We start from the raw sequence: 16326 nt of genomic DNA on the forward strand, positions 1-16326 counted from the left end.
CTGAGTAACTCTGGGTCCTGGGACAAACTGGTTTCGTTGGGCCCCCATCACGGTGAAGAATACCTGACATTAAATTTCCAGTGGATACGAAGATTAATGCTAATCCTCCCTCATTAGCGAACAGAATCGAATGAAACTTGGCAGGTACCCTTTGTAAGAAATACCAGTCCCCTTTGATGCTTGCTTTTTTTTACTCCTTTAAAGGTGCATTATGGAAGATTAGATAAAGAGCTGTCAGTTCTCACTCTAATAGTTCAAAACTAGATAATGTAAAGGGGGTATTCTGAAAAATTCAGGCAAATTGCTCCACTCTGAACCGATATATTACCGTTTGAATTTTAGGCCTAGCCTCGATCATCATTACTTAAGTCGGTACGATAAAAAAAAACAACATAGTCTCGATTATCCATTTTTTAGATTAAATCATCAATGAGCGTTGAGCAGCAAATCGGATTCAAATCCAGTGAAAATCCGACACATAAGATGACACCGAGAGTGGATTTAAGGGCTTATCATGTTAATAAATGTCTAATTAATAGTTTATATAACTTTGCAGGTCCAAAGAAAGACTTGCAATAGACTTAGCTCTTGCATAATGTATGTTAATTCTTGATTGTTGCTAACTATGTCCATCATAATCCCTCAACCATGTGTCAATGTATGCTATGTCATGGCTCAAATCGATTGTAGCATGTGTCACCGAACCAAATAATTTCCGGCACAGACACCCCTCCCAGCCTAAAAAGCCCTAAGTAAGGTCTGCCTACCCTCATTCGGACGCCCCAGCACGCCTCTGGGGCAAACCCTATCAATATTCAGCTTTCTACGACTTTGCATTCCGGAGTTATCCTCCCTTTACCGGAATTTTTTTATCAACGTGATAGAGGCTATATTTTTTAACGAAAATTCTTCAAATTTGGTTGTGAGCATTGGGGTCATGGGAGGACGAACTGATTTTCAGTTTGTGTCATTATTGCTTATTCTTTATGTTTGACCTTGACATTGTACTCTTTTTATTAACCATTAATGGCTTCCAAGTAAAAGTCAATTGTTTTATCTGTGTTGGTCTTTCTGCCTAGTCTGAACAATAAGTATGTTAGTGGTCTTTACACAATAGCATAACATTACATGGTGGCTGGAGTGCGTGTATATGCATCATTTTCTGTATTTCTGGATGTTATTTTGGACATTTTGTGTTGAAAAGAGGAAAACCGACCGCATGGATTTTGTTCTTCATGTCTAGACTGTGTCCGCCATTGTTAATTTCTGCTACAAGTCTCGTCTGATAAATTGGCAAGTTTTTTTCTTAGAATTCTGATATTTCTTCTGATATTATTGCACAACAAGCTGTACAACAAGCTGTACCACAAGCTGATAGACACCCTGTGGTAAATATACCTCCACCTGCTCCACTTATTATAGGAGAAAATCCAATAGAAAATTGGAAAATTTATAAACAAACATGGTCAAATTATTCTATTGTTGCTGGACTGGCTCAACGTCCTGCTGTATATCAAAAGGCATTGTTCCTTCACAATCTGAGTAAAGAGGCACTCATCATATTTAATTCTTTCCAATATAATGCTGATGAAGATCAAAATAGTATTGAGGTGATTATAACCAAATTTGATGAACATATTATAGGAAAAACAAATGAGACCTATGAAAGACATGTGTTTAATTCAAGAAAGCAAGAATCTGGTGAAAGTTTTGATACATTCATGACTAGTCTGAGGACTCTTCGTAAATCTTCGTAACAATAATTATTCATCTCATCGTGGTAAACAACATTCTTCGAGTAAACCTTCACATAATAGAAGTTCTGTCAATGAGCCTAGAAATGATTACAAAAAGTATAGTCCACAATCTTCTAGTCCGTCTGATAAAAAGCTACATTGCAAGTTCTGTGGAAATTTTCATGCCTTTAAAAAAGGTGAATGTCCTGCATGGGGTCATTTCTGTCAACGGTGCAAAAAGGCGAATCATTTTGCTAAAAAGTGCCCAGCAAGAATACATGCATTGGATAATCATGAAGAATTATTTTCTGTTACTGAATCTGTTTATACAGTTAATGCTAAACAAATTTATGTATCTCTCTGTATGGATAATCAACTTATTAACTTTCAAGCTGATTCTGGTGCTACAGTAAACGTAATACCCTCAAGATATGTTGAGACATATAATTTGAGAAAAACTCATACCAATCTGAACGTGTATAATGTATCCGTTATACAACCATTGGGCTGTTGTACTTTGAAGTTACATAACCCAAAGACTAAGACTAATCATTTTGTTGATTTTATGGTTATCAAACAAGATTTAACTCCCCTTCTAGGTAAAAAAGCCTGTGAAGATTTAGGTTTAATAACAGTGAACTATAAAAACTTTAACTCTGTGACTGCTGTCAATTCTCTAATTTCTGAAACTGACAATGATATTTTCAAACAATATGCTGATGTTTTTGATCCAAACAAGATAGGAAACCTACCTGGAGAAGTTCATTTTGAAATAGATACAACTGTAACCCCTCAAATATCATCTCCAAATAAAATTCCCATATCTCTGGTGGAAAAGGCAAAAGAAAAATTGGATCAATTGATTAAACAAGGAGTTATCATTGCTCAAGACGAACCAACGACATCGAATAATAAGATGCTTATCGCAACGAAAAAATCAGGTGATCTTCGTGTATGCTTAGACCCAAGACCTCTAAACAAAGCGTTAATGAGAGAACGATATCAACTTCCTGTTTTAGATGATGTTTTACATAAATTGTCATGTACTGAAAATGACTCTGGACAAAAATTATTTAGATTATTTTCAAAACTGGATCTGGCTAATGGTTACTGGAATTGCAAATTAGATTATGAATCAAGTTTATTAACAACTTTTCAAACTCAATTTGGAAGGTTTAGATGGTTGAAATTACCATTTGGGACCAATGTAAGCTCTGAAATATTTGCCAAGCGCTTATCTGTAGCTCTGTCTGGCTTGGATGGTGTTCTCAATATTGCAGATGATATAGTAGTTTTTGGTCAAGGCACATCTGAAAGTCTTGCACGTAGAGATCATGATAAAAAAATTAATTAATCTGTTAAATCGATGTCGAGAGAGAAATATTCAACTGAACAAATCAAAATGTAATCTTCGACAAACTGAAATTCTGTTTTTGGGACACATCATTTCATCTGATGGTTTGACGATTGACCCAGAAAAATTGAAGGCTGTCGTCAATATACCGAAACCTGGTAATTGTGAAGATGTACAACGTTATTGTGGTTTTATAAACTATCTATCTCGGTTTTTACCAAAGTTGTCTGAAATAATAAAACCCATAAGAGATTTATCACACAAGGACACACCTTGGAATTGGTCAAAGGAGGAAGATTCTGCATTTGATCAATTGAAAGACTTAATAACGAAGGCTCCAATATTGTCATTTTATCAACCTTCTTCTGAACTAGTAATCCAGTGTGATGCTAGCCAACATGGACTTGGTAGTGTACTCCTTCAACATGGTAAACCAATAGCATATGCAAGCCGATCATTAACTGCAACTGAAGTGAGGTACGCCCAGATTGAAAAAGAGATGCCGGCTATTGTGTTCTCGTTAGAAAAATTTCACCAGTACACTTTTGGACGTCTCACACATGTAGTCTCTGATCATAAACCTTTACAGTCTATAATGGTAAAACCTATGTCATTAGCTCCTCGTAGACTACAAGGGATGTTACTGCGAGCTGCTGCCTATAATATAAAGGTAACTTATGAAAAAGGATGTAATATGTACTTAGCTGATCTTCTGTCTCGAGCTTATCTACCAAATAGTTCAAGTAATCAAACTGTATTTGAATCTGTAAATGTGATTAATGAATTACCTCTCAATTCCTCTGTACTAGCTAAAATCAAAGATGCTACGGATAAAGATATGGTACTACAAGCATTAGTTAAAGTAATTATAAATGGATGGCCTGAAATAAATCTGGTTTATCAATTGGATTAACGCCTTACTTTACCTTCCGGGATGAATTAACAGTCATTGATGTTATGGTCTTCAAAGGCAACTCTGTATTAATTCCTGCATCATTGAGGCCTGAATTTAAGAAACGAATTCACTCTTCACATATTGGGATAGATGGATGTCTTCGTCGTGCCCGTGAATATCTGTTCTGGCCGGGTATCACTTCTGATCTGCGTGAGTACATATCTTCTTGTGAAATATGTCGAACCTTTGAAATAACACACCAAAAGGAAACCTTGATTAACCATGATGTTCCACAAAGGCCATGGAGTAAAGTAGGCGTGGACTTATTTCAATTGGAAAATAATGATTTTCTAGTAACTACTGACTACTATAGCAATTTCTTTGAAGTTGACAAATTGAGCACAATTAACCTCCTCTTCTGTTATAAGATGTCTGAAAGCTCATTTTGCCGAAACCGCGGTAAAAACAGCCAAGAACCTCTTAAGAAAAGCTAAAGCAAGTCAAGAAGACCAATACTTAGCATTGCTTGATTTCCGCAATACACCCAGTCAAGGCTTATCATCTAGTCCTGCCCAGCGATTGATGAGTCATAGAACTAGAACGTTATTACCGACTCAACCTGTTCTTTTAAAACCTGATTCAACTCAACATGATCAAGATTACAAGCTGCTTATGGAACAAAAAGAGAAGCAATCATTATATTATGATCTTACAGCTAAAGATTTGGAACCTTTGAATCCAGGAGACATAGTTAGAATCAAACCTACAAGAAAAGGACAGAAAGAATGGATTAAAGGCGAAGTATTACGAAATTACAACAACAGATCTTATATTATCAGCACACCAAGTGGAACATTTCGACGCAATCGACAGTTTCTTAGAAAATCAAACGAGTCTGTGGATACTGACTTTCCGTATCCACATCCACCTGTTCAAGAACCACAGAATCATCTCCCACCTCCTTATCATCTACCACAAGTTCAACAACCAAATCCTTATGATCGTGTAGTGAAAACCCGCTCTGAAAGAATATCCAAACCACCCACTTATCTGAATGACTTTCAACGTTAACTATTTTAATTATCTTTTTGGTTGTGTTTTGTCTCCTTTAAAACAAAGGGGATGTGTCATTATTGCTTATTCTTTATGTTTGAACTTTAACCTTTAATTGTCTGACCTTGACATTGTACTCTTTTTTATTAATCATTAATGGCTTCCAAGTAAAAGTCAATTGTTTTATCTGTGTTGGTCTTTCTGCCTAGTCTGAACAATAAGTATGTTAGTGGTCTTTACACAATAGCATAACATTACACAGTTTTCCACGTCTTTCCGTCCCGGAGTTATCCTATCTTCGCCGAAAACCTATTGAACGCGATAAGTTTTCCACGTCTTTCCGTCCCGGAGTTATCCTATCTTCGCCGAAAACCTATTGAACGCGATATAAGCTACAGATTTTAACAGATTGCCTTGTGAACGCGATAGAGGCTACAGTCTTTGACGGATTCTTTTCAAATTTGTTGTGAAGCATCATGGTCATAAACAGCCATTAATAATAAGTCAATAATAATAAGTCCATTTATATTGCGCTAATTCCACATATAGTCGTGCTCATAGCACTACAAAACACACAAATATTTCTCAAATAAGTATGTTTCAATCTGGATTTAAAGGAGTCTAATGATGAACTGGATCGAAGATTTTCAGGTAGCGAGTTCCACAAATTGGCAGCAACAACACTAAATGAACAAGCTCCAAAGGATCTTAGTTTATATTTTGGGACAACAAGATTGTTCTTAGTACTTGATCTTAGATTTTTCGATGGCATGTAAGGTACCACCAGTTCTCTCAGATAAGATGGCATTTCACAGTATACGCATTGATATGTGAGAGACATCAATTTAAAGTCGATTCTCGCTTGCACTGAAAGCTTCCAGTGAAGTGACCTAAGTACAGGGGCGATAAGGTCTCTAAAAGGAGTTCGTGTTACGATCCGCGCTGCCTTGTTTTGTATGCGCTGCAGTTTATATACTGATGCTTTATTAATTCCGGCAAGTAAACTATTGCAGTAGACCAAACTGGAAAATACAAGAGATCGGACTAGTGTTGCCGTGGCAGAAGGAGTAATTACATTTCGGATGGAACATATATTGAACGAACGTCGTCAACCTGTTTATTCATAGACAAAGCTGGATCAAGAATCACTACCAGATTTTTCACTGAGGGTGAAATACAGATGCTGGGCTCAGCAATTTTAATAGGGCTGGTATTGTAATTAGACACCTTCGTTGTTGTTCCAAATGTTATTGCTTCAGTCTTGTTTTCATTTAGCTTGAACATATTTGAGTTCATCCAAGTCTTGATCTTGTGGGAACACTCTTCCAGTTCAGAGAGTGTTAGATTGTATGCTGATTTATTAGGTGGAAGACTATATAATAACCGGGTATCGTCAGCGTATAGGTGGTGTTTCGCTTGTTCATTACTTAAGAGGTTGCCTAACTGTGTAGTATACAGAGTGAACAGAATGGAACCAAGGACGGAACCCTGTGGTACACCACATGTTAATTCAGCTTCCGAGGAGTGAGATGCACGGATAACAACGGATTGATATCGGTCGGTTAAATAAGAGGCGAACCACGAGAGAATCGTACTTTAGACACCATAGTCAAGGGCAAATCGATTTAAGAGCAGTTTGTGATCAATTGTGTCAAACGCAGCGGAGAGGTCTAACAGTAGCAACAGAGATATGTCACCGTTATCAACTGCCCATCGAATAGCACTAAGAACACGAATCAGACCAGTTGGGTACCGTGTTTAGGTCTGTAGGCAGGCTGGTACTTGTGCAAAAGGTTATTCGAGTTTAAATGCTGTAACAGTTGACATTTAATCACCTTTTCAAGGACTTTTGAAAGAAATTACAAATTGGAAACAGGACGGTATTCTGGTGATGCCACAAGAGACGTTTATGTTCTGAGACTGTTGCGAATGATATCAATCTTATTAATGAAGAAATTACTAAAGTCATTTGCGAGCACTACACCATCTTTAGAAACTGGGAGGACAACATCTGAACCTTTTCCAAGTAAGGAATAGATGAAAGAAAACAGAGCCTTGGGGTTTCTGGAGTTTTGTTCAATCTTTTCATTACAATATTTAGATTAGGTATTTTTAATCAGAACATTGACCTCATTTCGGGCGCTTTTATAGATTTGTCGATGGACTTCAAGGTGCGTCTTACGCCATCGTCTTTCAGCAACTCGTCTTTTGTTTTTAGCTTCAAGAATATCTGTTGAATACCACAAGGACTTCGGTTTCAGAAATTTGAAGATCCACAAAATTTTATGACATTCTCTGACTGGCGAGTGATTTATCCAATCCAAAATGTGACCAGATTTTTGAGTAGCACAAGACATATTTTGGTCTAGGTTATTGCTCTGTAATAGACTGAGTATCCACTTTACGTCAGATTTTTTTAGGAAAATCAAAATGGAAATTGAAATCGCCGGTTATAAGTAATTTCCCTTTCTGAATTTTTTTATACGCCCACATGGAAATGTGGTCGTATTTTGTCGTCTCCCCCTTCCGTCGTTCCGTCGTCCACAATTTCTTGTGAACATTCTACAGACTTCATTTATCATCTGATTGTTTTGAAATTGATATATTATGTTGTTTATATTAGTGAGATGAAGAAGCCTATTTGGTTTCAATAATTTCCGTTAATTTCTTCTTGAGTTATGACCCTTGTTTCACTTTATTGCACCTTGTGAACGCTCTAACGACTAAAATTATCATCCGATCTGTATGAAACTGATGGGCAACCTTTAAATTAGTGAAACAAAGACGCCTATTGAATTTCTCCAATTTCTGTTAATTATGTCTAAAGTTATGGCCCTTGTTTCACTTTGTTGAACCGTGTGAACGCTGTAACAACAAAAGTTATCATTCGATCTGTATGATATTTATATGCATGATTTAAATGAGTAAAACGAAGAATCCTATTGAATTTCAGCAATTTCCGTTTATTACGTCTAGAATTATGGCCCTTGTTTCACTTTATTGAGCCTTGTGAACGCTCTAACATCAAAAGTTATCACCCAATCTTTGTGAAATTTATATGCATTATTTAAATTAGGGAAATGAAGTAGCCTATTGAATTTCAGCAATTTCTCTTTATTACGTCTAGAGTTATGGTCCTTGTTTCACTTTGTTGCACTTTGTGAACGCTCTAACCTCTAAAGTTATCTGCCGATCTGTATGACATTTATTACATCTAGAATTATGGCTCGTTTCACTTTATTGAACCTTGTGAATGCTCAACGCCGAAAGTCATCATCCGATCTTGGTGAAATTTATATGCATTATTTAAATTAGTGAAACCAGGAAGCCTATTGAATTTCAGCAATTTACAATATTTACTTCTAGAGTTATGGCCCTTGTTTCGCTTTGTTCAACCTTGTTAATGCTCGATTGATGAAAGTTACCATCCGATATGTATGAAATTTATATGCATCATTTAAATTTGTCAAACAGAGGTCTATTGAATTTCAGCAATTTCCGTCAATAATTTCTAGAGTTATGACGATTGTGAACCTTATGAACGTTTGAATGACAAAAGTGATCATCTGATATGTACGAAGTTTATATGCATTATTTAAATTAGTAAAACGAAAAAGCCTGTCAAATTCCAACAATTTCTGTAGATTACTTCCAGAGTTGAGACCCTTGTTTCAGTTTGTAGAACCTTGTGAACCCTCAAATGGTAAAAGTTATAATCTGATTTGTATGGAACTGTCTTGTAAAGGCCCACAGTTACCTACAAAGGAATAAATATACGACAACCCTTGTCGACCGCTCGGACGATTTAGCTGCTGTGGGTGTATGTTTCCGAAATATTGTGAACGCGATGTAGGTTATAGTTTTTAACAGATTGTTTTCAAATTTGGTGGGAAGCATTGGGTCCATAAGAGGATGAATCTTATCGATATTAACCGGTCTACGACTTTCCATTCCGGAGTCATCCCCATTTGTGAACACGATAGCAGCTATACTTCTTAACAGATTTTTGTAAAATTTGGTGTATAGCATTGGGGTCATAAGAGGATGAACTCTATCGATATTCAGAGTTCTGAGATTTTCCATTCCGGAGTTATGCTTCCTTTTCCAAAAAAAACAAACAAAAAAAAAACAACCCAACTCTGAACCCGACAAAGGTTATAGTTTGTAATATATCTTTTTCATATTTGGCCTGAGGCATTCAGGTCATCGACCCATATCGGTATTCATAATCCAAAGCCTTCCATCCCTGACTTATCCACCCTTCGTCGAAACCCTGTGAACGTGATACAAGCTATAAATTTTAACGGATTTTTTTTCAACTTTGGCAGGAAGCAATGGGGTCAAAAGAGGATGAACCCTAGAGATTAGATTTATTCAAGGACCCTAGATGCTTATCAAATTTGCTCAACATCCAAGCTTTTCTTTCGGATAAGCTGCAGTTCAGACAAATCTGCTGTGTGGCTATCTTTGCTAATTTCAATATTTCGGAAGTCATCGTAGTAAAAACAGGTGGCTAGTAAGATGAGTGGTTATTTTTTAGTTTATTACGGGTGTTGTTATATTATAATTATGTCCTCATGTCTTTATTTTCAGTTCGAACAGAAGATTCAGTAAGTACATCTGTTATCTTTTTGGGAGGTATTTACGAATGTAAAAGTTTGTCTGTCACCTTTAGCCCCATATGTTTTGTCAAATCCATGCTGAAAGATACAAGCAGAACTGTGAGTTTAGAATTCCCTTTTGTATGGAACATGGTTGACCCACCCTTTTGAACGACATGGCGCCACCGGCTGTAAAGTTTTTTCTAAACAATGAAGCCAAACTGCTTATCGAAGGGGTGGGGGATTTCTACTACTCATGTGAACTCTTCTTCACCAGACGAGGATTATAGATCTAGTTGATGAATTCTTAATTCGTCCCCTGATAGGGAAAAGGTCGTAAGTGACATTTTTCACTTTTCGAGAAAATCGAGTTTAAAGGTTTGAAAATGGTCCTGTAAAATTGTTTATTTATTGTTTTTTCTAATATTTTGTACAGTATGTTATGATTGGGAATACCTAGAAATGCAATATAAAGTTTTCAGTTATCAGGTGTGGTAACTCGGAAAAGTCACTTACGACCTTTTTCTACTCTCTACCTATAACCAAAGATACATACTTATTGCTGTTTACGACCTTATGTGATTTTGCCATGGGGTGGAAGTTATATTGGTCTTACGGGTACGCTTTGGATCTTAAGGTCTGTAATTGAGTTAAGTGGCATGGTTAACAGTATGGTAGCCTGCTCAACCTCGTTGGGTTTTCTCCGACTTTCTATCATTGATACAGACCCCTACGCGCAAGCAAATTATTGAAGTAAAATTATGGCCTAGTTTGTGTTCAGTGGATGTTATACCCCTCTCTAACCCCAGGCCCCTCTTCCCTCTATCCCTCACGCTATCTTGATACCTTTCTCTGGCTCTCGCGCGCACCCTCCCTGTCAAGCCTCACGGTATCGTACAACCTTCTATCTATCTCACTCTCTTCACCTCTCTATCTCGCTCTAGTCCCCACTCTCCCTTGCTGTGCCCCCCCCCCCTGCTCTCCCTTCTCTATCGCTACTCCCTAAGCTTGCTAGCTCCCTCCCTACCACCCTCAGCCTTTAGCTCATTCTCTAGTATCATCACATCGCAGGCTTATCACTATCTCTCTCTAACCCCCCACCCCTTCCGCCCCTCACCCACTAGATTGCTCTCCTCATATCGATAGTTCTCTTTAGACCCCGCCCCATCTCTCCATCTCTAGCTCTCGCCTTCTATCTCGCTATCTTCCTAGGTCTCTATCTCACGCGCTCTAGCTTTCTCTCTAGCTCACGCCCTCTCTCCCGATCTTTCTTGCTCTCTTTCTCTAGTTCTTTATCTTGTGGATTCTCTTTCTTTCTATCTCTCTCTTATAGTCTAAGCTTACTCTCTAGCTCTCGCCCTTCTCTCTAGCTTGTTCTCCCTCGAGGTCAAGCTCTCCCTCACCTCTTTCTTTTGCGAGCTAACTCCCTACCCCCCCCCCCCTTAGGTTGTTCTCTGTAGCCCCACCCCCGCCCTTCTCTCTCTCTCTCTTCTCGAGGGACAAGTCTCATCCCTTGGCAGCCAACTCTCTAGCGCTTTTTGACCTCCCCACTCGCCCTCTAGCTATCTCTCTCCCCCCCCCTTACCGATAACTCTCTTAAGTCCCTCCCTCACTAGCCCATTCTGTAGCTGTCACTTTCCGTGTCGCTATCTCTCTAGGTCTCTCTCTATCTTACGCTCTCTAGCTCTCACCATCTCTCTCTTTCTCTAGCTCTTTCCATCTTGTTTCTTATCTTTCTCAGGGTGTGTGTGTGGGGTGGGGGGTGGATGGCCGAACGGTTAGCATGTGCGTGCTGTATCATAAGGTCTGTCACTGAAACAACTGGCGTAATTTCGATTCCCCGGTTGTACGTGACAAGGAGTATGATTGTCTGTCCAACCTCGTGGGTTTTCCCCGGGTCCTCCGGTTTCCCCACTGATAAAAGACCCCTACGCGCAAGCGAATTATTGAAGTAAAATTGAACCAAGTGGACGTTAATCCCCATCTCTCTCTCTCTCTACTCTTAAGCTCGCTCTCTAGCTCTTGTCCTCTCACTATAGCCCTCGTCCTCTCTAGTTCGCTCTCTCTAGCCTTCGCTCCCGCTAGCTCTCTGTTCCTAGCCCGCCTCTCTAGCTACCCCCCCCCCCCCATCTCCCTCTCTATAGCCCTGTCTCTCTAAGTTACAATGTGGATCTCTCTTTCTCGCTCTCAGCCCCCACCCCCCTCTCTCTCTCTCTACTCCACTCTTAAGCTCGCTCTCTAGCCCTCGTCCTCTCTAGTTCGCTCTCCCTAGCCCACCTCTTTAACTACCCCCCCCCCCCCTCTCTAGCTCTCTATAGCCCTATCTTTAAGTTACAATGTGGATCTCTCTTACTCTCTTTCTCGCTCTCAGACCCCCCCACCCATCGCTCCTTCTCTCTCTCTCTCTCTCTCTCAAGGGGCGTCTCATTGCATCACAACCCTCTCTCTATCCCTCTCTAGTTCCCATTCGCTCTAGTGTGTACGCATACCGTACTACAGTCCATTGAAACGGCGAACGTGGGGTATTAAAAGCGTCTCTTACATGCAGTATCGCAAAAAGGCCCCCCTACAGCCCCGTTCTTTGTGTAGTCTACTGTGAAAAAAAAACCACAACACAATTTATATCGAAAAAACAATCACTGTTTTGTACACATATAGCACGACGTTTCGACAAGTATCCCCTTATTGTTATCAAGCACAAAACGACAACGATAAGAGGATACTTGTCGAAACGTCGTGCTATGTGTGTACAGACCAGTGATTATTTTTTCCATATAAATTGTATTGTGTTTTTTAATGTGCCCAATCCCTAAATGTCACTCAAGGATTAAAGTCTACTGCGGGTTGATCATTTTTAAACACTACTATCGCAAAATGAAATGTACACAGGCTTTTGTGGGAAAGCCAGAAAGAAGTTTGCCAGAAAGAAGTTGCTACTGAACATATTTAAATGTCACTTACGACCTTGTTACACTGCCATCAGTGTACTTACTACCTTTCTCCGGTGACATCTTGGTAAAGTTTTCCACTTACTACCTAATATTAATTACCCATATTGTAGTTTGTATCATTGCAATTGTCACCATTGTTTGTTATAACCTGGAGGGGTCAATTTATAAAGTTTTGGTGCAAAAATATCAAATTTGCCTGTTTTGTCACTTGCGACCTTTTACCTCTCAGGGGACGAATTGTAATCGCCATAAGTCTTTTCCTCCCCTGCTCCATATCAAAACCTATAACACTTCTAGTTGTCTGCAGTGTCGAACCGCCTTAAATTATATATCAGCTATATACATTTTATCACCCAAGAATACAGATTGCAGTAGATATCGCTTGTGTGACAAATTTCATAATCTACTGCAATATATTGCTTTACATGAATTTGATTGGGCAATCAAAAAGGAACTACCTTTTTTTTATTTTCAAAGAACAGTTCATTTTTTATTAAAAGTAACCTCTTTCTTATTAAAAAGGAACTATTTTTATTTAATTGACCTTGATGGAAACACTGGGTCAATATAAACAATGGTTGAATTGCTGTCAAAAAATGATGTATCACTACGCCATAATGCAACCAGGTTCAGTAAAAAAGTGAAATCTATAGCAAAGAATTACATTTATTTATTTGTGCATGTAAGAAGGGATTGAGTGATAAATAAAATCTCCTACTCGTCTTTTTTGATATCCAAAAATATCAACACAAGTCGATAAAGTAAGAATAAAAACAAACAAGCAACATTATAATTTTCAATCATTACTATCTTACACCACTACTCAGACATAAATCTATGTCCTACACCGTTCTTTATATACAAACAGCATTATAATCTACAATCATTACACTATATCTTACACCATTACTCAGACATTACTCTATGTCTTACAATCTTCCTCCATCACCGACAGTTCCGCCAACCAGAAAAAAAAACTAAAAATACCCATTGGGAAATCTATGTCCGCCTTCAAGCAATAACTGTCTCCGGAGCTATACGCGGGCGTGTAAATATAAAATTGTAATTCCATTACAAATTGATAAATAAAATATCAGAATTATCACAATAATTATATATTCTATCTCACAACATACAGTAAATCAGATTACTCGACCTGAATGACTCCGTAAGACTATTTACTGACAAATAATACTTCATACGACATATATCACTACGCATATGGAGAGAATTTATTTCCCTCCTAATTCGGTTCCCTCAACCACAGGAAAATATATTTCTCTTCCTCCCCTGCTCCATATCAATACTCATAACACTTATAGTGGTATGCAGTGTCGAACCGCCAGAATGTCACAGAAAGACCTAGCATCATAAATCACAATTTAAATTACAGAGTCGCCTTATAAACCCAAACTCAAAGACACGCTTAAAAGTTGTTTCAAATCGTCCTTGACATAATCATCTTTAGCATTTTCAGATTTCCATCTCCCATGAAGTTTGAACAAATGATCAGGAATACCTCTATTTGCACATGCTGTCGCGCCTCCCGCACGCAAACTTGTAACCCATATTTTGAACAATCTATTACCCCTTGAAACATTTCTTTAAACAATTCAAATAATCTAGTAGAACTAAGTGCTCTATTAATACTCTTAATACAATAACCCGTTGAACACCTACACAAAGCCTGAAATAAATACATGTCTTCATCTTTATTTATCTCGGCCCAATCCAAATAGCGCTCTAAATTCTTAACAGGGCATAATATGTTGCCCGTTCGTGCTATTACAACCCATGCACTATCTCTATAAATATCAGTCTTACTTTTCTCAAGAAAAATAAACAAATGAGTGTCGTCAAAACTTAGGTTTAATAGTTCGGCACTTCTAAGAAAACCACTGTACGTCAACAAACAAGAACAAATTATTCTTTGTATATACGCACACCCGGAAACAAATGTTTTATCATACATACATTCTAAATGTTCGGTGGTAACAGAAAGCTTTTTATTAACAGGTTTCGCTAAACGTCGTTTTCCAGCCTGTAACACATTAATCGCTAATTGAGAACTTGTAGGACATGTCAAATTAGCTAACGAATGAGCCCACTTTAAACTGTAGAAAGCATGAATCACCGGACTTGCACTGTTCTTTTCTTGCATCAAGGATGTAAAATATAACGCAACATGTAAAGGATTAGCAGGTAAAACATTTCCATGCACATTATTACATCGAAACCAATTCTTCCAGGCTAAATAACCTCGATAATATTTCACAGTTGTAGATTTCGCCTTAACATCGGCCAATAACTCCGGTAATACATTCACAGATGACGATAAACTTACTGGTAACTCGTCTAACTCAGTCCCATACGCAGTTCTAAAAATATTTAGAAGACGGCAATAATTATAATTATAACATGACAATAGTTATATGCAAAATATAATATTATTGTATGTGATTGACATCAAAATTACATTATAAACCACATCAATAAACATAAATAAACTATAAACATCACATCATATGATCAAACCATTAGTTATCTCAACTTATCCAAGTCACCTCGACTCTAGCTTTCTCAAGCTACAATTACCGTATCTAACTACGACAGTCAATTCTTAATGCCAACATCCGAAACGTTAAATATTTCGTGCCAAATATACTATCATAATGCAACGAGGACTTATAAAACTCTTTTTAACGTGGTAAATCAACCCAATCTTTAATAACAGATATAAACTTGTAACCATTCGGACAAATCAACGGCCAAAAACTCGCCGACTTCCATAACGGAATAATTACTGTAAGATAAGCTTTACATTCAACCACATATTTCATGACGCGTGATATCAAACACACGGGTGGTAAAATAAAACAATTTCTACCCTACCATGATAAAGAAAATGCATCTATTTCCATAGGCGTACGAGCCAGGGGGGCAGGGGGGGGGGGGGCAGGTGCCCCCCTAACTTTCGGGCAAGCTGACTTTTCGGGCAGACGGGTAAAGTGAAAAAAATTTTTTATTTCATCTACTTGGCAAAATAAAGTGCCCGAAATCTAATAAAACACCAATTTTACGGGCTGGAATATAGTAAAACGCGTTTGCGGCCGTCAAATATTCCAAAATTTTTCTTGGGAGGTCCTTACAAAGTCAGCTCCGCTTTTCGCCTCTCGAAGAAAACCGGCGCCGCTGTCTGTAAACCTGAAATTTTTTCGGGCATTTCTAGTTTTGCTTCCCTGTCACCGAGCCCTAATAAAACACTAATTTTACTTATCTTTTAATTGAATACCACGAATTTGTACTGAGTTGACTATGGATTAAAACATTTTGTCTGGAGCCACTCTACTTTGTGCGATATTTTTCGGGCATCGATTATTATTTGTGAATGCAGCTGCACCAGTCTGATTGAATGGTTGGAATTCAAAATGGGATTTAGGTTACAAAACCATTGGATACTGTTGGAGTTGCTTACACGGGCTAGAATAGCAGAAAACGCATATGCGGTGGTTAAATTTTCAAAATTTTCTCCTGGAGGGTGAGGCCTCCATACTCCACGACGATTGATTGGTTGTGTGGAATTCGGGTCAGCCGGGTGGGCTTTATTGGACCAAATTGAAGTTGTTGTATTCACAGGCTGGAATAACAGAAAAATGCGTTTGCGGCAGTTAAATTTTCAAAATTTTCTGCTAACGGTCCCGTCTTCGTGGACTGTAAACGATCGATCTTTTGATTG

The 16326-nt window shown here is 38.2% G+C and overlaps 1 protein-coding gene across 8 annotated transcripts in view; it reads left to right on the forward strand.

Moving 5' to 3' along the window:
* LOC126820659 (signal transducer and activator of transcription 2) overlaps positions 1-16326 on the forward strand; it is a 127929-nt gene that overhangs the window by 60869 nt on the left and 50734 nt on the right. For all 8 annotated transcript variants that reach the window (XR_007680060.2, XM_050548767.2, XM_050548770.2 and 5 more), the window contains exon 10: positions 9632-9648. Coding sequence is in view for 7 of the 8 variants with exons in the window: in XM_050548767.2 (XP_050404724.1) it covers positions 9632-9648 (17 nt within the window). In the remaining variant the exon portion in view is untranslated. The remainder of the gene's footprint in view (positions 1-9631; positions 9649-16326) is intronic.

This window comes from Patella vulgata, chromosome 5, assembly GCF_932274485.2.
Source record: "Patella vulgata chromosome 5, xgPatVulg1.2, whole genome shotgun sequence".
Lineage (NCBI taxonomy): Eukaryota > Metazoa > Mollusca > Gastropoda > Patellidae > Patella > Patella vulgata.